The sequence below is a fragment of the Vanessa tameamea genome, chromosome 25 (assembly GCF_037043105.1).
Source record: "Vanessa tameamea isolate UH-Manoa-2023 chromosome 25, ilVanTame1 primary haplotype, whole genome shotgun sequence".
In the NCBI taxonomy this organism is placed as follows: Eukaryota; Metazoa; Arthropoda; class Insecta; order Lepidoptera; family Nymphalidae; genus Vanessa; species Vanessa tameamea.
The window spans coordinates 5,877,263-5,904,779 of NC_087333.1; the positions used below are offsets into that span (position 1 = coordinate 5,877,263).

Here is a 27,517-nt window from a genome sequence, read left to right on the forward strand (position 1 = left end):
ATTGAACAATGAAATGAACATCAGTCATGTCGCATTTACCGGGAGTTGTTGAGAATAATAGTGCTTATATTAATATGCCAATATGTATCTCAGTGGTACAGAAATTATTCTTAAGCTAAAATTAAATTCACTGCAACACTCGTTCGCTGAAACCTATTGATTTACCAAACATACTATATATATAATAAAAAAAAACTTATTGATTTAATCGTTTAGAAATATAGTAATTAAACTTGTATTTTGGCGTTGTTTTTCCAAAATGGGAGCGCAGATCGATATTATGCGAGGTGGAAAAGAGAATTAAAAAATCAACTTTAAAGGTGTTAGCACCAAATGTCTGTGCTATATTATGTTTTATTATATAATTGTCTATTCGATTATATTCGACTGTTACCGCAGCCGTGGAAAACTTTTATGATTTATATAATACTAGTTATCGCCCGCGTTGTAGGGATTGGTCGACAGGTTCGGTATACGGTATAAAAAAGTAGCCTGTCCGTTGGGGTGCAAGCTAGCTTTCTTCAAATTTGATTCGATAGTTTGGCCGTGAAAGCATAACGGACAGAGTTACTTCCGTATTTATAATATTAGTATAGATAAATATCGAGTTATAATTGAAATAACAACCTATAAAGGAGTTTTGATTTATAAAGGCTTTTGCAAGTAAACATTTGACTTAAAGAGATTTAGTCTCTCCCAACAATTTGAAGTCACAATTAGATATAAATAAAACTTAAGACTCTTTCCTAGTATTAGTACTACTATTTTTTTGCACACTAGTAAAAAAATCTTCTAAGAAAATAATGTGTGTCGGTAATTAATTTTTCTTCGAACTAAATATATATATGATTTAAAAACGTAAAGTAGTATCGGTAGTATAGTCCAACATCGATTTGTTCGAGATCCAGAGGTCGAATATGTTTTTAAGGTATTGAAATACCTTGTAAGTAAATACTGATTATTTCGACTTATCGAAGACATATATTTCAAGTAATGGAGGCAAGGAGACAAGAGTGTCTTTCGAGTTCTAGAAGTTTTCGACTTATCGATGTTCTAATGCATTTGTTGGAAAATGAGCTTCCACGGACTGCGCTGTAATAATCAACAGTCTTTATAAATAAATTTACGACGAAATTCTCCTTCTACGGTTCAAAGTAACACCATTTGTTACTACAAGCTTCCTGTGTACAGCTGTGGCGGGTCGCTACTTATATCACAATATACTTTTAGATGTAAATACTATTTATTATAAGTATCGTGTTTTGTATGTTCAGTTAGGATTCAGTAATTATTGTAAGATAGGAATCAGTACATAAAATACTTCTGTCTGTTACGTAGAATAACAAAACAAAATAGAACTTTTAAACATGTATTTATTCATAAAATCATAATTTAGTTTCAAATCCTGTAAAATTGAGTTACAATACAATATTATCAGACAATGCAGACAATAAACAAGACTACTAATGTACTTTAGAAGTCTAACTTAAGAAATCAATACGAAAATCATAGAAAAATACATTTAATATTGTTTAGGAAAACGTAATAACCGAATTTATCATTAACGTATCGAGAAAGGACGCTCAGCGTCTCGAAGATCACCTAATTAAGATTTTATCACAACATTTATTCAAAATATAAGCTACTTATTAACATTACACTTACACAATAGGAAAGATTACTCAGTCCTCAATACGCGCCACTATTTACACAGTATATAACATCAAATCGAAAACAGCAAAACTAAAAACAGCTACGGATTTAGAACTAACATACAAAAATGGGTGTTTGTTAGTAATTTAGGTATTTGAGGAGATATATATATATTATATTATAATTCATTATAACAGAAATATACATATGTCATATATGACGGCCGCTAAGTCTTCACGCGCATTCAGTAACTCAATTGTTTATACGAAGTATTAAACCAACATTATTTTTAAGCAATCACAAATACATACTTAAACGGGATTTAATGTAAACTTCAATAAAAAATATATATAAAATTAATGAAATATGCTCGACTTATGAATTTATACATATAAAGATACTTGTAGTATTATGAAACAATTTTTATCAACAATCTATCATTTTAATTTATTAATGAAAAGCATACAAAGTGCATTTTTAAAATTAAATCACTCGTCCGTTCGGTATTTCAGTACATACATATATATCGTCACTGTACGATATAGCACGGGTATTACCGGTTAGGTAGGAGTCAAAATAACTCATTCGCCTAATATTTGAAACGAGAATGAGCCCCCTGGCGCCCCGGCCCGCGAAGGGAGGGCGGCTCAGCAGACGTGCACGCTGTAGGCGGCGAGGCAGGCCTGCAGCGCGGCGCGGTGCGGCTCGTCGAGCGCGCCCAGCAGCGGCGGCAGCAGGCCGGGCTGCGCGCGGGACAGCTCCGCCAGGCTCTCCGCCAGGTAGCGCTTGGGGTCGTCGATGCCTGTTGGGAAAGACCGACAAGGTTGAGAGTTTATTCCGCGACGATGTTTTACCGCTGATTGTTGGATACGAGTGGCAGACGTTCACCAGACACATGAAGTTTCCTCCACTTTTCTTATACCATCAAGCATTAGATCAATTCCTAGATTAATTTTATGAATTAAGATGTGTGGATACACATTTATTTCTATTCTTATTTATTCTTTATTGGACACCCATACTTAAAACTAAATTTGACATAAACAAAAGTTGCATAAGGTATAACGGGTGCCTTACCGCTAAAGCGATCTCTTCCAGGCAACCTTAGGGCAGAGGACCGATTGTAAAATACATATATATTAACATATGATAACGATGCGATTATATGTATTATAAAGACGTGATTCTTCCAGTATGACATATCCAAATTCCTGCTCGCTACTTAAATAACTTTTTAACAGAACGATTCAATGACTTTTAAATGCGGATCTGCAGTTTTATAAATTCGTCACAACGAGGCCGTTCAAGATGAATACAAAAATTTAATGTTTATAATATTAACCGGCGAGCGGGTCGTCTGCGGCGGACTTGGCGCAGGTGAGGTGTGCGTACTGCGGCTGGTAGCCGGGCATATCGTCCACCTCTATGAAATGGTCGTCGGGCAATGTACTCTCATCTGGTGGTAGCTCGAACAGCGATATAAGCGCCTGCAAATAATTATCAAATGATTAACTTTCGTAACATTAAGGTGACTTGATTATGCATTTGTGAAAAAATAGCAGCACTTTGGGAGAGAATTTTAATCGATATCATAAATTATAGACAAGTTGAATAGGGACGTATTATAAAAATAGACATACTAATTGAGAACCGGATAACAAGTACATCATATTACTGAGCTACGAATAAATCGCATGGATAATTCTTGAAATTTGAGAAAACTTGATAATTTTAGTCTCACTGCTAATGGAACATGGTATTGTTTTCGAAGGTGCCCCAGTAGGAGGCCCTCGCGTTGTACCTGCAGCACGGCGGGCCACAGCGGCGCCAGGTCGGCGCGGAAGCGCGCGCTGTGGCACAGCAGGCGCACGCAGCCCACCGCCGCCGCCTTGCGCTCCAGCGCGCCGCACACGCGCCGCACGTCGGGCACCAGCACGCGCTGCACGTACAGCGCGAACATGCTGCGGGACGGACGGGTTACAATCTCAGATATTAGGAGGCTATTTACTTTACTTTTTTTTAAAGATTTTTTTATGACATCGATGGGATGTCTACAGCGACTAATAGTGTTCCTCGCTCGTTACTATTGAAACAAAACTCACTTAGCCTGCACGGAGTCCACCAGCTCGATGAGTTCGTCGGCTCCGAACTGCGCCGCGTAGAACCCAAGAAACGCGATCAGTCCCTTGACGTATTTCGTTGTTTTCGATGACGAGAGCCGTTGGAAGAGGAGCGTTATTATCTGTTTCGTGTATTGCTGCATCACTGGTCTGATGAAAGAAACGCGTTTACAAACCTATATTTAATGTCATCTGTTAGTATGTGGAGATTAAATCTTGCGAACTCCTATATACAATATATAGGAAGAATTAGTTTTTACATTTAATAATAATAATTTATTTATTGTGTGATGGTATTGAAAAAAAAAATCTCAATTTATTTCATTAAATTGACAATAGTGACTACCATTTAATTCTACTGTGAACCTGATCCTTAATAAGCAAGGATTTTACCCAACAGGGGACAATCGTAGGCTTAATTAGCTTTTGTCAATCAATACTCACTGTCCAAATTTAAACAACATTGTCTGTATGAGATAGAAGCCCTCGTGGTCGTTCGTCTTTGAAGCAATTAACTTCTGAAACACTCCCAGCATCGCGTTCTGAAATGCAAACAAATTTTAACTTGTTATGATGTCGAACTAATGTTTGTTGAACAAAAACTATGACTATAGTTAAGTTTTCTAACATAAGTCATTTCACTTCTGTGACACGTCTACCATGGTTTTGGTTACGTGTCATGTCTGCACGTAGGGTCATCGTTTTTGCTTCATCTCTCATGCGCACTGAGAACATCCCCGGTATCTACACGGCAACTGTAAATAGCCGTCTACTGGACGAGCGCGTACCATCTGAGATTATATTTTTTATAGTATAGTTGGCGAACGGAAAAATGGGCTATCTGGTAAGTAGTATTGTTTCATTGCCAATGGGCCACCAACCTTGAGAACTCTTATGCCTATAGTTACACTGGCTTATTCTCTCTTCAAACCCAAATAAAACAAGTATTGCTATTTTGCGCTAAAATATCTTATGAGCGGTAATATAATAGTCTCCGTAAAAGCTTATTATAATAACGGGAGAGGGGTCGCACCAGCTTGCCCGAGCTGAGCACGAGGTCGTCCCGCGCGAGCACGAAGGCGCAGAGCAGGCGCACGAGCGGGCGCACGTTGGCGGGGCGCTCCCACAGCGGCGGCGCCAGCAGGCACGGCAGCAGCGCCGCGTACAGCTCGGGCGCGGAGCCGTCGCCGCCGGACCCGCGCAGCTCCAGCAGCAGCGACAGCATTTGGAATACGTATGGCATGAACTCTGCGCACACGGGATACAACATTTACAATTACAAGTAGTATAGAGTTATTTTAGTAGATCGTGGGTCTGATGAGCCTATAAATTAGTATGCACTCAACGCTGCATATATTTCACATACATATAATTTTTTACGACTTACCCTGCACATCATTTTGGAGGATGCCTTGGAAAATGGGAAACAGAGCGTCTTCAAAAGCCGTTATGGCTTTCGGGTTTGATTTCACTACCAACCTATGAACAAAAAAAAATAGCCTCAGTTTCAAGTAATAATAATAATAATAATAAGGGATATTAAAAAACAGGTATATATGTGTAAATACACACACTCTCATAAAACTATCTTATATTCTACGAGGTGCAAATACAAAAATTTATTAAAAAAAACATAAATAATTAAATAAAAATTAACTATAGAGTTAATATATAAATTAAAAAAAAAACTACTGACTGTATAGCAAGTGAAAGGCTCTCAAACAGGTAATGGTTGAAATGAGGCTTGCAGGGATTCTTGGAGACAACAGCCAGCATACTGGCCAGCTTCGGCAACGCTTCGCCCAAGTACGGCAACGCATCCTCCCGCAAGCACGCTAATGTACGGAGAACCGCTGAAAATAGAACCGATTTCTCCAATCAATAAACGCAACTATATTCTAAGACCTTCCTTTGAGTATATACTTTATCCAGACTTTGAATAGAATACATACTAATAAATGGGGGGAGGGGGGGAACATATTCATACTTTTAAAGTCAATTTGAGATTACTACAAGTATTTAAAAGGGGATATTTACCATGATTTTTTATTTTTAAAAATCTTATAATAAATATAATAATATAAATCCATACTTCCATACTAATATTATAAATGCGAAAGTAACTCTGTCTGTCTGTCTCGCTTTCACGTCAAAACTACTGGACCGATTTCAATGAAATTTGGTACACAAATAGTCTAGAGCCTGAGAAAAGACATAGGCTACTTTTTATTTGGAAAAGTGCTGCAAAGGGTTGAAAAGGGGGATGAAAGGTTGTAAGTTTTTAAAAGTATTGTCATTTTTAGAACTAAAAGCATAAAACTTATATTTTAGGCTGAACACTTATAAACGAACATATCATAACACCCATTAAGCAGCGAATTTTAGAAATTCGACCCCTAAATGGGTGAAATAGGGGTTGAACGTTTGTATGGAAGTCCGTATTTTTTTAAGATAGAAACATGGTACTTTATTTTTGGGATACTGATCAAAAATGAGTAGATACGTATTAAAGTGTTTCTAGATAATCTACCACTAAGGGGGTGAAATAAGGGTTGAAAGTTTTTATGAGAGTCAGTCATTTTTTAAGTTAAAAACATGAAACGTTTTTTTTGGATACTGATTAAAAATGAGTAGATACGTATTTAAGCGTTTCTGGATATTTTACACCTAAGGAGTTAGGAGTATTGGATTGACATTTCGTATATAGGATAGTCTGGAAAACTATCATTTTTGAAGTTAGAAGTATGAAACTTTATTTTTGGGCTACTAATTAAAAATGAGTAGATACGTATTTAAGCGTTTTTGAATATTCTATCCTAAGGGCTGTAATACACACAAACGTATTATACAAAGAGGTCTTACATTAACGTAATATTTTAAGTTAATTTGAAAATATATTCAATTATTCATATTCTACGCGAGCAAAGCCGCGGGTAACAGCTAGTCTTATATATTTGAGATGTTGTATCTTTCATAAATTGTCCTCTCTCACTTTTGCTACTAAGATGTTACTATAGTTCATACATTCGATCGAGGGCTTAGATTGGACACTTTGAGAACATGCGCCGGCAGCTCACCCTTCATGACGTACTCGTTGTGCGCGGCGGGGTCCCCGTGCGCGCCGAGCGCGGCCAGCAGCGCGCCCAGCAGCGCGGCGGCGTGCGGCTGCAGCGCGGCGCGGCCCACCATGCCGCCCGCGATCAGCTTCTCCGCCGCGCACGCGCCGTACGTGCACACCACGCCGCTGCCCTTGATGTGCTGGATCTGCGAAGGGGGACCATTACCATAGAATAGATGTATTCTACCGCAAATTCAATGTTTGGGTTTAGGTTTTTGGGTCTGTCACAACGATACTAGGCACTAGCAGTCGTTGACGGGACAAGGGACGTAATATCTTAGTTCCCAAGGTTGGTAGGGCATTGGCAATATACGGAATGTTTTTCGGTTAATATTTTTTGTAGCTCCAGTATCTATGGGCAGTGGTGACCCCTTACCATCAGGTTGCCCATTCGCTCGTTCACCTAACTATACCATAAATAAAAGTCGCCAGTACACCATACACATTTGAAATAAAGAATATTATTATACTAACCAACCTACATCACTAATTCACCGGCTACCTTGCCTTTGGGAACAAGAAATCGATTTTTCATGATGATTCAAGAAATAGAACTCTTGTACTTACGACATGAAAAATTAAAATATTTACTTACCAACAACGGAAAGGCTGTTTGTATGAGTTCCTTGGGCAGCAGAGACCGGAACGTCATTATGTACTTAATGGCATCTGCTTTCAACACTGGCAACTCTTCCACTGTAATTCAAAAATTCACTGATTTCTTATAAATATTTAATTCTCTCTAATATTATACATCTTCAACAGGCTAATTCCATGAAATCTTATAGTATGTGACCTATGACCATATACAACCTAACTACTATGTACGAATGTAGTGGATGTCTGTTTTGACATTAAATTTATACAGAAATCGATTCTATATTCGAAAAATAAATTTAACATTTACTGAGTTTCAGTAAGACTCAGCAGTAGTACTTTCAATAAATGGTAACGATCCACATAGTAAGTCTTTATAAGGCTTTAATTTATAGATTGATTCACTCGCGCGAGGAATCGTTTAATTATTATAACTTATGTCAGATGAATTATAAACACAAATTAAGCACATGAAAATTCAGTAGTGCTTGCCTGGGTTTGAATCCGATATCATCGGTTAAGATGCATGCGTTCTAACCACTGGGCCATCTCGGCTCTTATATATATTATTATAATAAATGTTTATTTAATCAATAACCAGTGAGACCAGTATATTGTAATATTAGATCCAATTTATTTCTATTTTACAACAAATCTCTTTAAAGTAAACAGAAGTATTAATAATGAACTTATACATACCATTAGGACGTTGCAGCTCCGGCAAGACGTGATTAGCAGCAAATGAAGTCAAGTCTACAAGAGGGGAGGCCTTAGTCACTCCCGCTGCCTGTGTCCCACCACGACTTGCCAGTGATGTGACAAGGAATAGTGCTGTATCTTTTCCAATCCAAGCGCTACCACCACTCTCCGAATATTTATGTAGCATAACCTACGACATACAGTAAAGTACCTGTAAATATTCCACCGCTGGGCAACGAAATCCTCTTCTTGTTAATGTTAAACTTTGAAACTCATTAACATGCTAATTTAATCCGGGTTGGTGTATGGTGTATGTGCATGTTTCAGGTTTCCTCAAGATATAGGAAACTTCGTGAGGAAATATCTTACGAAACTAAGCCGTCTAGTATGAGTAAATTCATTACTTCAACTTCAAATAATCAGTTGAAAATAATCGGTGCTCCAACGCTTAACCTATATAGATCCACGTGCTATCCACTAATAAATTTAATTTCTCATTTTATATACAATTTAAAAGTTTCATGAATCTATTATTTATTACTATTTAAGAATATGGTATATTTATCCATATACGGATCATTTTTGGTCCTTCGAGCCGGATTTTAGCCAAATAGCTAATTCTGTTAAGACAGTGGAAGAGTTTGAGCTAGATTATAAATAAATCATAATTTAAAACAATAAAATTCAAAGAACGTGAAGTGTTACCTCAACATATTGGCCAAAGATGCTCATCATCTTGTCTTCGTAATGTAAGGCCAGGGTCCGCACTAGATCGCAGGCCGCTCTCCGTCTGGTATCCACGTCGGAACCTTCGATATCGCGGCTTACGTACTCCTCTGGATTATCCTCAAATAATTCCAAATCGGACTCTGTAATAAAATACTATATGTATTTATCTATGTCTAGTTATCCGTTCCGACTTCGTAAGGGTAAAATTCACACAAATTTATCCTTCCTGTTAAATTTCGAGTCAATCAGACTTATAATTATGGAAATCTCATAATGAGTCAGTCAATGTTACTCAAAATCAAAATCTCTGAGAAAGAAATTATAATTAAATTAAACCAATCACAGGAAGATTAAAATCTAATAAACATATTTTACATTGAACTGATGTGATATCATTAGTAGATAATTGAAATAGTGTTCTTTTCTTAATAAAAAAATGTTATTGTTAGGAATAAAAGACTACTGGAAGGAAGAAAAATAGCAGAATTGTTAGCAAATCATAGGAATATGTTAATCTAAAGTTAGTTCATCTTTACTCCTTCCATTTAGTAGTAGTAGGAATTAACATTTAATGAAATAAATTTAAATTACTGTTCGAATACATACCTCGTAGCTGCATATTGGGTATGACAACCTTCTCACAAATACTGCTAAGAGTAGCGGGATCTTCAAAGAGATTCTTGTAACTATTTTTCTCTGCTACTTTAGCGAGGAATGTAAGTGCGTTCGAAACTAACTGTAATTAACATACAAAACATGACAAACTAAGAACATGAACAAAAAAAAGTATATTTTATTTGTGTACATTGTCATAACATAATTTGTATCACGTATTGTGGTATCCAAATGCCATACATGTGGTAGAAACAAGCAATAGTCATGCTTGATAAAAATATTTAAGATATGTACACATTGGTACATATGTATACAGTAGCATTGATCACTTTGATAAAATCTGTGATAATCATTGTATGTGCACAAGAAGTAAGGATAAGCTTAGAACGCCAAGTTTCCGACTCCACAAAGTCAATAAATCATTCTTGGGGCAAAGTATCCGCTTCTACAATAAAATTCCACAGACATTTTTAACTTTGCCGTTTCATAGATTCAAGTCAATTGTAAAAAATATATTGGTAAAGAAGGCATATTATTCGATACAAGATTATATTTATGATAAAAAAGCGTGGAGTTAATGCTTGTTGACTTCCAGGCCGGAGACATAACATACATATATAAATGTATTTAACTAACATGACTGTATTTTTACATATTGAAAAAGAGTAACTACTGAATTTCTTGCCGGTTCTTCTCGGTCGAATCTACATTCCGAACCGGTGGTAGCTTCACTTTAAATAGTTTGTTAAATGACGATTCAAAGGTGCTTGTAAAAGCCTACTTGAATAAAGTATATTTTGATTTTTTGAATTTACATCATCTGTCTTAAAATAGAATACTCATAGAATTGTGAACTCACCGCATCAAATCGTAACTTCGAATCAGTGTTCAGAAGGACGTTCCACACTGCAGTCACGAAAGCCGGAGCGTACGGAGAGAACTCTTCCTCATACTTAAGTGCGTACAGAGCTGCGCAGTTGCAAATTTCCGTACGAAGTTCTTCCATGACGCCAGGCACGTCGGTGTCATCCTAAATGTAGAAATCAGTTCTCTATTGAAAATAGGTAACCAGGCTGAGAATTTAACATGAGTGAGTTTTTTTTTATAATTTATAGGAAGCCGGACGAGCACATAGGCCTTACCTAATGGTAAACGGTCAGCCAGACAATGGCGCTGTAAGAAACATTAATCATTCCTTACATCGCTAATGCGCCGCAATCCTTGGTAAATAAGATGTTACGTCCCCTGTGCCTGTACTTACACCGGCTCACTCACCCTTCAAACCAGAACACAACAATACTGAGTCTGGTACCTACCCAGATGGGCTTGCACAAAGACCTACCACCAAGGCAATTAACCATCCATTATATTATCATGCTTTTGCGTTATATACATTATTTAAAATTACTTTAATCCATCGCCATAAAAGGTTCCTGAACTGGGAATTCACAAGATGAATAAAAACAAATAAACAACTTGGACGTTAAATTGACGGGTAATCATTGGCTGAAATCTAAAATATGATATTCGTGAAAAATTATATCATTTAGAACATTATTGAAACATTGGATTTAAAATTGTTTAAGGTTTAATGTAATGGATTGTTATGTCAAATAATAATTGAATAGAATATTTAAATCTAAGTTTCATTTTTAGTTCCTTTTTTGGATTGGAATAGTCCAGCTAGACCAAACCCTAACAGAATTGACTTACACTTGTCTCCAAACAAGGAACTTTATCTTGTAGCAGGTTGAGGAGGTTTGGCATCCATACTGGCATGTTATCTTCGAAGAACTCTGGCAGGTCCTGGTAGTTGAGGGAGTAAAACACCTTGCAAGTCAACACAAGGGAATTGTAGATGACCTTCAATGCATGTGGCACATTATTATTTTTCTTGGCCAAATCTATTAATGCCTGGAATTAAAAAGATAACATAAAATAATCTTTAAGTATATATTTTAGTGCATAAACATTCACTCATAGTCCTTCTCTGCTTCTCTAACAAAATGTCCAACAGAAATATTACATCCATTATAATGGATGCTAATTTTTTTTTTAATGCATTCGAAATTTACACCGATCATCAACTCATAACATCACAAACATTATTTAGTTCACTTTCTTAAATCATATCAATAAATTGTTGTTTAAATTAAAATCAAACTACTAAGGAAAATCAGTTGATATACATTCCATTGTGTGTTGACGCTATACTTAGTACCTTTCATAACCAGATACCATCAACGGTCCACACCCCTGACTTTTTTTGTGTATTATTCTAACAAAACTTTTTTGTAATGAAGTAGACTTGTTTAAGCAAAAAGGATTTTTTTTTTCTCTTTTCCATGACAATTTGGATACAAAAGATACAAAAAATACAAAAAGTTTGTTTTTCATAGTACATATGTATATTGTATTTATAGAATAAAAAATATAATATGATCTTCACTTACTACAAATAAATCAGTCAGAGGTTTTGCTATGTTATCGAGAACATGTTTGATTTCTTCCCAAAGTTTTTGTGATTTAAATTCATATCTATATCTCTTGAATAACGAATGTGCCGTCCTTAACACACCATTTATAAGATGAAAATCACCTGTTAAAATTAAATTAAATTACAACTTTTCATATAAAACATAATAGTAAATACTTATGGACTAAGTTTTCTCCTTGAAATTAGAGGAGGCCTGAGGAGGTTGCTGATTATGACAAATGGTTTTTTCACAAAAGAGTAAGGTATTTTTATCAGCACAGTTAAGCACATGAAAATTCAGTGGTGCTAGTCTGTTTGAAATCATTTTATTAAAATGTCATTTTACTTTATAAAATAAGTAGCAATTCTTTTAACTTTGAATGTACCTATATAGTTATTTTTATACACTTCTATAGTTCATGAATGATAAAATTATAAAAAAACGGGCACAACACACAATATATAAGTAAATTTGATAGTCTATTGGCAATCACTTTTCCCAGAAAGTGTGATTATACTAGTTTAAAACAACTGACATAAAAAAACTACCACATATAAAAGCATAAAATAAACTATTAATCAAAATATATATAATATATTTTAAACATTCAAATTTCAACATACCAGAGGCAAATTTCTCAACCATCTCATTGATCAGTCCCGGCCACTTCTCTGGAAAATCATGCTTGCCAATTATAGAGACTGCATCACTTAACTGCCTTTGAATACCTTCTGGGGTCTTGAGCATCATTTGGACTATAAGTGATTTGATGGTGGCTCTGTCTGATGAATGCATACGATCAACACCATCTTCGTCCTGATAACATTTATATTTCATTAATAAAAGCATAGCATTATTGACATATGTTGCCTCATATTACAATATTATGTAGAATATCCTTACGATGATTCCTTCACCGTTATGCACAAGGCCAATCAAAATAAGTTACTAGACCAAACTACTACAAATGTACTTCAATCTAGTGACTGTTTAGGTGTACCAGTTTCACAAGATGTACATAAATTATAAACTAACATATTATTTATGTATATCAGCATATCATTAACGTCAATAGGTAATTTCACCATAAAGAGTTTCTTATTATTATTTAGTAAGATTGAAAATAAATTAAAAATAATGACAATCTATCAATAACCCTCTACCATGAAAATATGATTTTCCATTTGAAGTTTCACCAAATTAATTTATACAGCAAAAAGTATGCAATAACTCTCATCTAAAAATTGAGAATCTCCATCGATGATATCATCAGTGTCCCCATCATATACATACAAACATATAGAAATAAGGACATATCGCTGTCATAAAATCATTTTATCAGTGAAAAGGAAGAAAAGGACAGTGATAAAAATTACTCATATTTGTTTTAAATGTGATTTAGTTCAAACTTAAATAGTATTATTAGTTTATTTTTGTCTACATTAATAAGTTTAAATTTTCACTGAACAGAAAATCTATATGCCATTTCAAAAGTTTTATATTTATAGAATATTATAGCAATAAACATGTTGTAACTATGTAAATCTTACCACTGGCCAATTCCGTTTTATATAGTTCTTGAAGGTTATAGAAGCGGTGACTCTAATTACTAGCTCTGCATTTTCATTATTAATGAGATGAAGGAGCAATATTCCATAATTTTGATTTGATTCAACACCTTCTAAGAATTTTTCAGCTGAAAAAATAAATTAGATATATATGTATATTCTAAATCTGCATTTTTTTTAAATGTACTTATTAAATGTTAATAATAATTGTAGACATTAAATTATACTAACATACATACATTGACACAGCTATACATGAAAACCAGCAGGTGCAGGTGAATATAAATATAAATATATATGAATGAGTGTTCAGCTAACACTCATTAGTGATTAATCCATTTTTTCATAATTTATTTTATATTGGAATAACAGCATTGGTTAACTACTATTTAACAACGTTTACAAGTAATACTGTAAGTTATCACTATTTTAAATTGATGATATAAATAAACTATGATATATTGCTACAAACGCATTTCTCGATCAAATATAAACGACTATAATTTAGATTATTCCTGATATCACATGTAATATCTTATTATATCATATTGAAATAGGACACAAAAAGTGTTATTAAATTTGTATTTCTAATAACCGTCGAACTCATAACAGAAAGGTTACAATTCACTTACCGGGTCTTCGGATATTGGGATCTGGATTAAGAGTTTTTTCCAAGTAACTTGCTAGAGTAGCTAAATTTTCATCTGATACTTCCATTTCTTTATTATATTATTAAATATTATAACAGCAACGTTTCAAGCCGGCCACAGCTTTGGACAATTTCGTAATTTAATGACAAACGCGTTCTTCACTTCGTACCTACGGATGACAGTTGCTTTTGAAGTAGAATAGTGCTGCCAGAACAAAAAAACTACTAAGTGGACGGTGATCAATAAATATTTATCAATAATATAATTATGCAATGTCATTATATATAAAAATGAAATTCACTTAGAAAAAGTTGTTCTTGAAATCTTTTGTAATATTTTATTATCATTAAGATATCAAATTAAAGATAACTTGTTCAGATAATTTTACGAAAAAAGTTTAGTGTTTACTTCTTTGCCCGATAGCTTTTGCAGTACGAATTTGTACATAATTATGTTTACGATGCTTGGGAAAAATCATAGAATGCCATTGGAGTATTCTGTGATTTGTCTAAAGCATTTGATTGCGTAGAACACGAGGCGCTTCTGTATACGCTCAAATACGGTATTAAAGGTAAAGCTTGATTTCATTACTTTATATTTAAGTCAAAAAGTCCAGCAAGTTTTCACTAATGGCATAAAGTCTTCTGGATCTACGTTAAAAATGGGTGTTCCACAAGGATCAATTTTGGGTCCCTTTCTATTTCTAGTATATATAAATGATCTTCCTTTTTATGTTAAAGTTATTTGTGATATAGTGTTGTTTGCTGACGATACTTCACTGATTTTAAGGTAGCCAGGAAAAAACTGACTATGACGATGAGAACGGTGCATTATCACAGATACACGATTGGTTTACTGTAAATAATTTAGTTTTGAATACTCAAAAAACAAAATGTGTAGTTTTTACCCTACCCAATGTTAGAAAGCAAAATTATAATGTATCTTTAAATGGTCTTGATGACGATACTACGGTTTTTTTGGGAATAGCATTGGATTCCAAACTTCAGTGGAGTCCTCATTTATCATCCCTGACAGGAAGACTCAGCTCCGCAGCATACGCGGTTAGAAAAGTTAGACAGTTCTAACTGATATTGATACCGTTCGTCTAGTATATTTTGGTTATTTTCAGAGTATTATGTCATATGGCATATTAATTTGGGGTAATGCTGCAGATATTGAATTTGTTTTTATTTTACAAAAGAGAGCAAACTGGTCTATTTATAATCTTGGAGCTAGAGACTCTCTTCGGGATGTTTTTAACAAAGTAGGAATACTCACTGTTGCGTCACAATATATTGACAACAATATTATGTATATTCACAGTAGCATTGATCACTTTGATAAAATCAGTGATAATCATTGTATGTGCACAAGTAGTAAGGATAAGCTTAGAACGCCAAGTTTCCGACTCCGCAAAGTCAATAAATCATTCTTGGGGCAAGGTATCCGCTTCTATAATAAAATTCCGCAGACATTTTTAACTTTGCCATTTCATAGATTCAAGTCAATTGTAAAAAATAAATTGGTAAAGAGGGCATATTATTCGATACAAGATTATATTGATGATAAAAAAGCGTGGAGTTAATGCTTGTTGATTTCCAAACAGGAGACATAACATACATATATAATTGTATTTAACTAACATGCCTGTATTTTTAGATGTTGATGTTTTGTTTTTGTTGTAAAAACATTCATTAATAAATAAATAACTTTGACATCGAATTTAAGCATTATTTGTCAAGATTTATTCAAGAACTGTTTTTAGAGCACAATTTTGCAGAGGAATTAACAAATCGGGATACGTAAATCTAAGCTTGGTTTTACTTAATTCATTCTTCAATTGGAATAAGCTATATATTGAAACATATCTAAAATAAATAATAAGAATGAAAAGGAGTTCTCCATTAATAGTGATTGTATACCTTTTGATTACTACCAGATTAAGAAATTTAATTTTTACAGGTCTAACCAAGTATATTATAACGTGTTTGCCTACCATTATATTTTATCATGTCTATAGTATGGCAACGTTAAATGTCAAAGTAGTAATTCAAAGAGAATAGAATAATTCTTAACAAACTTACGTCTTTTATATATATTTTAATTTTGCCATGAAACGATTTTTCACATATTTTATGCATTAATAAGAAGAAGCACATTTATTTTTGTATTATTTTCGTGTTATATAATAACATCACTTTTATTACTGTTTTTGGTGTGGTTGTTGGGAGTTTTGTCGATATTTTCATTGTGATAACACATTGTCGAATTGTTGATTGATATACATATAATTAGGTTTTATTTTTTTATGGTAAGTATCATAATATTATAACACAATTGTATATAAATGAAGGATTACATTACAGGGGCGAAACAAGAAATATTATAAAAATAGCATTTTCATTTTAAATGGCGCAGGTTTTGAAAACAGCTTTTTAAATTATTTTATTACTCATAAACTATGAATTATTGTAAAAAAGTTAAAAATGCAATAGCTGGAAATGAAATAAGAGAAAAACGTGTAACTTACAAGTGTTTATATAATTAACTAAATTAAATATTTATACTTAGCTAGAACGTGTTTAAATATAATTAAAATTCGAAAATATTGTCAGTATCCTTACAATTATCGAAATGCAAATTTAACTTTTCGCATAACTATTTTTGATCATACAAGGAGTGATAAAATTATAATAGATTCTTAATCGTGTTACTATTTATTTATAATATATTAATTATATATTTAGCTTAAACAATTAAAGTCTAAATATTTAAAATATTTGGGACAGTTACTAAATGGACATGTAATGTGGTGAAACACAATTATAAAGAATAGTGAGCACTGTGTAGTTTAAATCTTACAAAATACTTGCTGGTTATTCTAATGAGACATATGTCTCCATCTAATAAAAATGCACATAGGTTTGGTTTCAATCTTTTAGATAAGGCTTTGTTACTGTCAGAAGTCCATAAATGTGTTGTAGCAACTATGTATTCAACTAAATGTAGAATATATACAATTATGTACAGTGTGTGCAGCATGATAAGCATCAGGAAGAATTTTCTCTCTTAAAGATTTCCTGCTGGTTAAAGCATAGTCAGGATTCATTACATGGCAAAAATTAATAAAGCCTTAATTTTCCACTATTTGTAGAGGTTGTAAGTCTTGACAGATGATTTTAGTAAGAGTTAAAGAAATTCTTTTTTCTTTTTGCTTGGTAGTGAAGCATTTGGCTTTGAAAGCTGTAATTGCTGATAACGACGTTTCTTTGAAATAGAATTGTTAGTGGCAGACATGGAAGCAGAACTCTCACCTTTACTCGAAGAACATGCTTGTGACGAACTACATTCACCACTGTTATCCTTGTACTGAACTGGATGTTTATTTTTCATGTGAGAAATCAAGTTAGTTGTATTACCAAAATCTTTGTAACTTTTTTTGCAAAACTTACAAATAACGGTTTTTTGTTCTAAGTCTTTGTCAAAAAATGACCACACAATTGCTTTTTTTACACTTTTACTCATTTTCGCCATTTACTAATAACACACAGTCATAAATAACCAAAACATTAAACAGTAAATATATAAATATTGGACAACATCACATACATTACTCTGATCCCAATGTAAGTAGCTAAAGCACTTGTGTTATGGAAATCAGAAGTAACGACGGTACCACATACACCCAGACCCAAGACAACATAGAAAACTAATTAACTTTTTTCTACATCGACTCGGCCGGGAATCGAACCCGGGACCTCAGAGTGGCGTACCCATGAAAACCGGTGTACACACTACTCGACCACGGAGGTCGTCACAACTCACACAAACAGATTTCTTCATAATTTTAAAGAGAACCTACAGCGGGTAAACTTGTCACAACTTGAATTTCTCACTCGGCTCGGTATAAATCACTCGAGTGGTACGAGTCAACTTGTGTTGTCATAAATTTAACTCGAGTGCAAGTAATATATAAAAAAAACTCGAGTCACTCGAGTGAAAAGCAACTCGAATCCCATCACTAGTGCTAGAGGTGGCCATTTCATCGTCGTCGTCGTTGTCGTCAGTTGAGCTTTCATCATTGAGTCATTTGAGTCAGAATCATCATCCCCTACACGAATAATAAATGTTTCTGTCATCATGTCGACCACATATCCTTTTGACCACCAGGCCATTTCTATAGGATTTAGGTCCGGGTGATATGGGGGCAAACGAAATACATAATGAACTGCTTCATTTAAATAGCCTCAATATTAAATTTCTTAAATTGCTCTTTGTATTTTTTTATAGGATTGTATAACTCTGGCTTTAGCATGGATTCTTCAAATTCAATTCCTTTTTGACGGAGTCAGCTTTGCCTGTCCGCTTTCTTTGTATTGGACGTTGGTGCAGCATCGAGTTGTTTGTTGTGGTACGATGGATTGCTGACTACCACGACTGAATTAGGTGCGACTGAATTAGGTAGGAATTGTAAGCGTGCAAATATTGTAAATAATGTACATAATAGCTTTGACGAAAACTGCCCCGTCCGCCAAACATGGGACAAGATTGCACGTATTAGCTTAGCATATTGCTAACGAGGAGGACAACGAAAGGAACCAGACTAAAGGAATAAAGTTCGTTCAGGCAAACCTACAGCGAAAAAAGTTGGCAACTCTGGAACTGGTAGAGGAGGCCAAAAAGAGAGGCATAGGGGCCCTGGTGCAAGAACCATATGTTGGTTCGGGCGGTGAAAGTGCGAAAACAATTGGTGGAGATGCAAATGCATGGAGCACGTGGTGGGGTAGTAACAAGGAGGATCACAGAGGGGAGGCACTGTCGGGAGCAGTGGAGGTGCTGGGGCTGCACATCTTAAACAATGGAACAGTGCCCACCTTCTTTACTGTAAGAAACGGCGTCATCTTCAAAAGCACAGTGGACATTACTGCTTGCAGTCTCAACATAATGCAATATGTTGAAGACTGGAAAGTAGACGTCGGTCTTATCAGCTCGGACCACAACGCTATCACAATTAAATTCAATAAAAATACACTCTAAAGAAAGTCAATAATAAACACAACTAGGAAATACAATACAAAAAAGGCTAATTGGCAAGAATTTAGGGAAACTTTAAGACAAAAATTACTAGAAAATAATATAAATAAAGAAAAAATAGATCAAAATTTAGACAGAGAAGAATTAGAGACAATTGTAGCACAAATGACTGTATTCATAAACGAATCTCGCCAAGTATCAATCCCTAAATTTAAGCAGAAAATAAATAAAAACTTACCTTGGTGGTCCGAGGAACTGGCTAAGCTGAGACAAAAGATGATGGCGATGAAGAGAAGAATACCCTGCGTAGCGCCAACTCGACGATCGCACGTTGTCGACGAACATCTGAAAGCAAAAATGGCAAATGAGGATGAAGTAGAAAAGGCGGAGAAATAATACTACACAGCACAAATAATGACTGGACACGGTGGATATGGGCATTATCTCCACCGCTTAAGTGCAAAGAAAACCCAGCCTGCTCCTGCGACGACGAATCTCCAGAAACCATCATACATCTATTAACCGAATGTCCAAAAATACGATATAATAAAATAAGACGTGGAAAGGCAAAAAAAAGAAAACAGCGCAATAAACAAAAATACCATAAGCAAAATACTAGAAGATAAATTAACAAGAGGAAAATTCTTAGAATACTGCATACACATAACAAAGAAAACGAATAAATTAAATAGCACGAATATATAAGAAAAGAAAAAAAAAAGACAAGAGATTTCAAAAATAAATAAAAAGAGAATAAAAACCGAAATAGAAGACAAGGTCTCCGACCACCATGTCGGAGGAGGTTTCTGGAGGTTCCTTTTCGCAATTAGCAAAAGGAGCATAAAAAAAAAAGAATTAGGTGGTAAATTCGGAATCAGTTTAGTACGGAGCCCCTGCTCGTAATTCTCCGAATTCATGTTGTCGTGGTAGTCGCCGCTTTTTCTACCGGCTTGAACGTCAGCAAAGTATTCAACACAAAATCTGTTTCAACACCCGCGTGCACTATGACCAAGCGCATACCATTAGATAGAGGTTTTTTTAATGCCTTTGGTGGGACCTTCTGTCCAAGAATGGTGAAACGCATGGGAACTATTGACATATGTTTCATTAGTGTAAATGATAGTTCTTCCTTCCTCTCTATATTTTTTTATCTTCCTCAGATATTCAGTTCTCTGAAATCGAATTTGTGACTGCTCAATTAGAATTTTTCTATTGGTTTCTGGTTTTCTACTTAACCCTTGGCATGCCTGGTGGGTCTCTCAGACCCCGATTTCAAAATAGCATTTTTTTCTATAAATTTTATTATGTAAGGTGATTTAATGATTCAAGACGCATGCTTAAAGGGCAAAAAAGAGATAGTAAAAAAAATCACATTAGAAATTAATCAACTTTATTAAAATATTTGAAATTAAACTTTAACTCACATTTTTAAGCAACATTTCGTGACTATAACTTTGTTAACATATAATTGGTATCAAAAGTAATGAGATCATAATCAGACTTTAATCCAGTGTAAGGCACTATCATATACTTAATCTAAATAACAAAATAATTAGTCTTCATCACTTGCATTTACACTTTGTAAAGCTTTGGTTTGGTATTTGCGCATTGAAAAATCGAGTGGTCAAGACAAATGTGACAACTACATGTCTCACAAATGTACTGGGTTTTCCGATCTTTTTTCACGGGCCAAACGTGGCATCTTCGTTTTATTCCAGGAGTTGATTTTTTCAACGGTGGGCAACCTTGATCACCTGTGCGTTCGGCTATTCTTTTACGAAGATCAGTGGAAAGGCGAATATTCGATTTTCTTGATTGCAAATGTGGTTCAAGAAGCGCTAAAGCCAAACCCTTTATAAAACTTCTTCGATTGCTCTTATCTTCTGGAATGTTAAGTATTTGGATAATTTTGCCATTGATTCCAGCATCCAAAAAAAGCATCCAAAAAAACAAAGTCAGTGGCCATCTTCTTGAGTTGCGCGACACATCATAAGAACGTATGAGTTTATCGACATTGTCTACGCCGCTCTTTGCCCGATTGTAGAAACTTATGATCTCAGGTTTCTGCATTGCGCCAGTAGCTTCGTCAATTTCCATTTGGTGATGGAGAGATTATAGCAGAAAAACATTTTTTCGGGGTTTCGGAACATACGAGTTCAATGTAATCTCGGTATAGGTATGAAGGAAAAGGCGGAAAATTCTGAATAAATTTTATTTTTCAATATACTTCCCTAATATCTCAATACATTTATTTGTTGGTGAAAGTAACTTTTCAATTCCCTCTGAAAAATATTTTTCTTCATAGCCCGAAAAATGTTCGTTTATTGTTCTCTTCAACTCTTCATCATCCGAAAAATGCTTTCCACGAAGGTCTTTTTTAAGATTAGGGAATAGATAATAATCACTAGGGGCCAGGTCCGGACTGTAGGGTGGATGATTGATTTCTTCAAATCCGTACTCCCGCACAGCAGTCTGGGCAAGGCGCGCCTTGTGAACCGGCGCGTTGTCGTGAAGCAGCTACACACCTGCGGTTAATTTTCCACGTCTTTTTTCTTTAATTGCCTCCTTTAAATTACGCAGGGTGATTGCGTATACATACACTGTTGTATCTCAAAGTATGACAAAGTAAAATTATTATAATTTCGTCAATAACGTGACATACCCATTTAAACCATTACATATTCTTAACAAGTATTTATAAAACATTGTACTAACTAAAGTTATCACATTATAAATTAAAAAAAATGTGATTGAATTAAACTTACCTTAGCAATAAAACTGTGGTATTAGCGTTATGTCACGTTCTCGCTGCGTTCTCCAAACAATAAACATTGACGAAAGAGACAGCGTGATATTACAACATACCATAGTTACTTTGTCTCTCTCGCTCATAAGTTTGGTATTATTAACGTCAGATATACCGCGTTTTCAGAGAAAAAAAAATCAAACAAAAAAAAACTGAGTTTTCGAACTTCTCACGTTATTGAAGCAAAGAAGCGATATATATAGTACTTGTATATATATAGTATATACAAGTTGCAGCTTTTTTATCTATGTCGTAGATAGTAAAATTTAAAGCATTTAACTTTTGTTTATAATAGAAAATGATTACCTCTCCATGTGGTGTTTGAAGAACATTCTAGAAATCAATCATTGCAACAATATTTTTTTAAATTAGAAAACGTTTCAATTTTGTCCGCCTTTTTAAAGGCTCGAGCTTTTTTCTTGTGCTCTTGATTTTCTTAAAACCGTCGCTTTCTTCTTCATTTGAAAACTGGTTATTGTTGAGCACATGACAAATGGGGCAACGATCCTTTTTTGGCCTGAGCGAGTTCACACTTTGCTTCATCATGTCATCGATTACTCTGTGTTTGTGTTTATAATTTCCCCTTTTATCTTCCTCTACAGGTATTTCCCAAAAAAATTGTCCTTAGTTACTTCTATGTGCTGATTATATTTTTTTTCCCTTTTTAGGACAATCTACTTCAGTGTATTCTTTTTGTTTCTTGCAGCACCGTCAAATCTTTTCAATGGGTTGTTGTCCAACAAAAGATGACGTTAAAACTACGCGCTTTTTATCATACCACATTACTGTGCCAACTTCTGTTCGATCTATATCAGCTACCCATTCTTCTGAATAGCCCCGTTCTGTTTTAGTACCCTTATATATATTTATACAGGTGGGGTGGAAGTCCGGTAACATTTCGATTGGTTATAAAAAATACAAAAGAGATATGAGAGAAAATATGTTTATTTATTCTAAAAGTACAAAAATCAGGGTTTTATTTTTTAAAAATAACGTCGTCCAAATGTGTCCCTTGTTTAGTTTGGCACTCCTATAATCTAGAGCGGAAATTTTCCATCACCGCCCGACAAGTGTTTGGAGAAATGTTCTGAATTTCCTCGCGTATATTTTCTTTTAATTCTTCAATAGACTGAGGGTTGTTATTAAAAACTTTACTTTTGAGGTATCCCCAAAGGAAAAAGTCCATTGGTGACAAATCCGGGCTGCGAGGTGGCCAGTTAATGTCACCTCTTTTGGATATGACTTTTTGCCCAAAAATTTCACGAACCGCTGCTATTGAGTCGTTGGAGGTGTGACATGTGGCCCCATCTTGTTGAAACCATGTCCTTTGATTAAAACCAGAGTAGTCCTGTAATGCTGGAGCAAAAAAGTTTTGTAGCATGGCAATGTATCGCTGTGTGTTGACGGTAACGGGACGGCTTCTCTGATCCTCATAAAAATACGGACCGATAATTCCACTGGCTGATAAAGCTGCCCATACAGTAACTTTGGGCGAGTGTAAGGGCTTTTGGTGCTTCAATTGCGGGTTAGCATCACTCCAGTATCTGCAATTTTGCCTGTTCACATGCCCATTTATGTGAAAATGTGCCGCGTCTGAGAAAAAGATGTTATTGAAGCTCGTAAACCTCGCAAGCATTTCGTTGGCAAACTGCAGTCTCTGAGTGTAGTCATTTGGCCTTAATTGTTGTACAATTTGAATTTTATACGGGTGTAAATGTAAATCCTTGTGAAGAATACGATTTAAAGATGTCCTAGACACATTTAAAACACTAGACCGCTTTCGAGTAGACAGGCCAGGTTGTTCTTTAACAGATGCTCGTACGCGCTCTATGTTTGCGGGCTCTCTCGACGTCTTAGGTCGGCCGGATCGTGGTTGATTTAATGTTGAACCCGTCTTCTCAAACTTCTGTACCCAATTTTTAATTGCACGAGTTGATGGAGCTTGATTTTTATTTCGTATGTTGTACTGTGTACAAAATTTTCGTTGCGCTTCAGTCGCAGAATCGTTGTTGCGATAGTACTCGCGTACGCAAAACGCGCGTTGTGCTCCGCTGAACGACGCCATTGCACTGAATTCCAACTAGCCGCTCTCGCGCTTAGTAACGCCCCGCTCCCCCCTATCCCCCGCAATTGGAAGCAGCACTCGATTCAAATGTTACCGGACTTTTGGTCCACCCTGTATTTTAGTACCGTATCATAGTTATATCATATAATTTCCTTCCATGCGTATTATTATTTTATTAAATATATTTAGCAAGCGGCTTGTAAATTGTAGATAAATTTCAACAATTTCCCTATCCTATTGGTCACTTGGTTATAATAATTACTAGCAAAACCGGCGAACTCCCTTTCGCCACCAGAGGGCTTCGTTTTTTGTAACATTTCGTTTGGGGATTAAAAGATGGAGAAAAAATATTTTTTTTTGTTTTATTTTATTTTACAACAAAAATGAAGTGTATTTTAGTTGAACTTCTCTAAGTAAAAAATGAACGTGAATCCAAAGTAAATACTGAATCAAAACGTTATACGTGTCCGCAAATTATTCGTTTCATTGAAGTGCTCTTTGGTAAACCACATTTTTTGTTTTTTGGTCTGACGTTAACACAAACAAATCGGATGGTTTCCTAACTCGTGAACAACGTATAACTGCCAATATGAAAAATAAGATTACGAATTTGCATATCGATTCAGACTGAGCAAAGTGCTGTGAATGAATTAAATAATTTAATTCAACCCTATTTGAGGGTTACATCTAAAAGGTAAGAAATTTTGACATTCTAATTTCCTTACATTTATGTAGGTACCTAATATTAGAATTGTCATGATGCAACTATATTTAATCATTCCGACTTAAAAGGTATTTTATCCATTAAATATATGCATTTGTTTTCTGTGAATTTACAGTGTTTAAAAAAAATGTGTTTAAACATTGTTTGGATTTACAGATCATTGTGAACAAGGTGGACTAGGGAATCGATGGTTGCTTGGTGATAGTGGCTATCCCTGTAAGACCTATCTTTTAACACCTCTGCTAAACCCAATTACTCAATACTTTACAACTTTGAACAAAGATATAATGAAGCTCATATAAAAACCAGGAATACAATAGAGAGGTGATGTTAACTAAATAATACCAGAGCTTAAGAAAGGTTGTTGAATATCATATGTAATATTCATTTAGGTAATTTTGCAGATGCATTGGTGTTTGGAAGATTCCCTATTCTAGCATTAAAATGCCGACTCAAAATTCAAAATTTGCAAGCAGTTATTATAGCTACCGCTGTGCTACACAATATTGCGAGGAAAATGAATTTACAAGAATTAGAACCAGAAATATCAATTGCAATTATACCAGAAGAAAATAATTTTGTTATAGATAATCATTTACCATCAGAATTTCTTCTTCACGGCATCACTAATAAATTATTACTTCGCCAACACATAATTATACACTTAAATATTTAATTTATCAGCGTTTTATTTATTTTTTTAAATATATAGGCATTTTACACTTATCAACAATGAAAGTTCTTTTAAACGGTAAAACTATTTATTTAAATCATTTTTTAATTTTAAATTTTCTAATTTTGCAATCTCTAACTCCACCTTAAGTTTCGCAATTATAATTTCTTTTTCCTCTAGTTCTAATTCAACTTTTTTCATTTTCACTATCAGATACTCAGCTAAAGCATTGTCTCTATTTATGCGTGCCTTACACTTCTCTTCTTCTAGTTTGTGTTTTCGCTTTGCTATAAAAAAAAATTAAAATATTAATGATGGCCAACCAATATTTTTATCCATACCATTAGAGATACATTCGCAAGGGTTAGGCAAGAGAAGTGTAACAAACCAATTTAAACCAATTTATTAAAAATAAATCACGTATGGCTAGTAAATGTTACGAGACTCTAGAGGCAATCACCCTATATTTGAGGCAAATTTATTGGAAGAAAGTATCAGTAACAACTTAATACTAATAATGTAACCACCAATTACCCATAGAACCACTTCTACTAGCCCTATTTAAAAAAAAGTTTTTGTTTTTTGGGGGAAATGTCTCAAGAATCTGTGTCTCTTTAAGCACCTCCTCCTGAGCCACACCACCACCATAAACACCATCACCATCATTATTCGCATAGCGATTTAAAGGCAGAAGCCTCTCATCTTCTTCGACCAAAGATAAATTCAAATTATTGGTATTGGTAGCATCTCCACCAAACTCCACAGAGAAACCTTGACATGTATTACCCAAAAGTGAAGCTACTTTGTCTAAGATTTCATCTGGCGGAAAATAATCCTTGCCACCTCCAGTCTGTAACAAAGAGATTTTATTATAAATAAGCATTTAATTTAAAATAAATCTAAGTTCAATTTGATAATATATCAATCCAATGAGTATCCTGATATGTATGTAGTAGTAGTATAATATCAATGAAATATAACATCATTAACATTATTACAACTACTTTTCATAGTTGCGCAGCGTTTGCGAGCCGATTTCTTGAGGTTTTCCCACTTTAAACGCAACTGCGAAGGAGTTCGTGGAAAACTTGTGACTGAAGAATTGTACTCATTTGTCAAATCTTGCCATGCTTGCTCCTTGAGTTTATTATTCGTCGTATTGGTTGCCTTACAGTTAATGATTTTACTAGCAGCCACAAGCTGCACTAAAATCATCGTCTGATCTCTGGTCATAGGTGCTGCCTTTGTTGACTGAAAAAATTGGTATATCAATGATGAGATGAGATGAACGCAATGTAAAAATGTACTATTAAACATCAATATATTTCGTAGATACTTACATGAGCCATTTTGTATCACTTATTAAAAAGCAAACACAAATTGATAATCAACCGAAAACCAAAATTTAAACTTCAAACTGTCAAGACGTTTCGTTTTGTTATTGACATTACCGTGACTTTGTTAAAAAGAGTGGAAAATCACACAAAAGAAATACCTTAAATAGGTATATTGATATACTTTTTTTATTAAAATTAATTTATTAATCAATTTGATATAATAAATGAATAAAAAATAAATAAATGAAAAACAAGTTTTGAGCGTGACATTGTTTCGTGGTTATCGTAAAACGAAACGTTCGAAGAAGCTAAGATAGGTGAGAGGGAAAAGTTATCTATCGTTGGTCGAAGATAGATGAAACTTATCCTTGATTGTGAAACGCATATTAACGATAGATAAGTTCTAACTGACAATCGGGGATAGCAATCTATCTGTAATCTTAGATAGGTTATTGAAAACGGGCGTTAGAAGATGTGATACAACTTCGTAGCTAGTGAACCAGTTGTCAAACGTCACATTACGATGGGTTTTAGATATCGGCAATACGAGTCGATTTACTACGTTAAACGGTTTGTTGCTCACTGAATACGGGCCACTCGGTTGCTTACCAGCGTATATTTCCAAGTTCTTCACGTAGAACATTTTTGAATC

General features: G+C 34.7%; 3 protein-coding genes across 4 annotated transcripts; all 3 read right to left on the minus strand.

The window, feature by feature from the left end:
• Positions 1-1,356: 1,356 nt before the first annotated feature.
• On the minus strand, positions 1,357-14,423 carry LOC113401846 (exportin-2). Its single transcript, XM_026641915.2, has 19 exons — positions 14,209-14,423; positions 13,559-13,704; positions 12,632-12,824; positions 11,985-12,130; positions 11,245-11,445; positions 10,391-10,561; positions 9,523-9,652; positions 8,893-9,056; positions 8,188-8,377; positions 7,487-7,587; positions 6,851-7,037; positions 5,470-5,626; positions 5,161-5,252; positions 4,807-5,021; positions 4,218-4,315; positions 3,756-3,923; positions 3,455-3,614; positions 2,996-3,140; positions 1,357-2,455 (listed from the first exon to the last, which is right to left on the minus strand). The coding sequence occupies exons 1-19, from the start codon at positions 14,291-14,293 to the stop codon at positions 2,301-2,303; spliced, it is 2,904 nt and encodes a 967-aa protein (XP_026497700.2). The 5' UTR covers positions 14,294-14,423; the 3' UTR covers positions 1,357-2,300.
• An 8,673-nt stretch (positions 14,424-23,096) lies between these two features.
• Positions 23,097-24,131, minus strand: LOC135194139 (uncharacterized). Its single transcript, XM_064219004.1, has one exon. It carries the CDS (start codon positions 24,129-24,131, stop codon positions 23,097-23,099), a length of 1,035 nt encoding a protein of 344 aa, XP_064075074.1.
• A 1,868-nt stretch (positions 24,132-25,999) lies between these two features.
• On the minus strand, positions 26,000-26,915 carry LOC113391496 (uncharacterized). 2 transcript variants are annotated; one of them, XM_026627479.2, is made up of 3 exons: positions 26,869-26,915; positions 26,519-26,779; positions 26,000-26,378 (listed from the first exon to the last, which is right to left on the minus strand). In XM_026627479.2, the coding sequence occupies exons 1-3, from the start codon at positions 26,875-26,877 to the stop codon at positions 26,040-26,042; spliced, it is 609 nt and encodes a 202-aa protein (XP_026483264.2). In that variant the 5' UTR covers positions 26,878-26,915; the 3' UTR covers positions 26,000-26,039. The 2 variants fall into 2 exon arrangements, with proteins under 2 accessions (XP_026483264.2, XP_064075103.1); XM_064219033.1 differs by having other exon boundaries at positions 26,519-26,902.
• Positions 26,916-27,517: the final 602 nt, after the last annotated feature.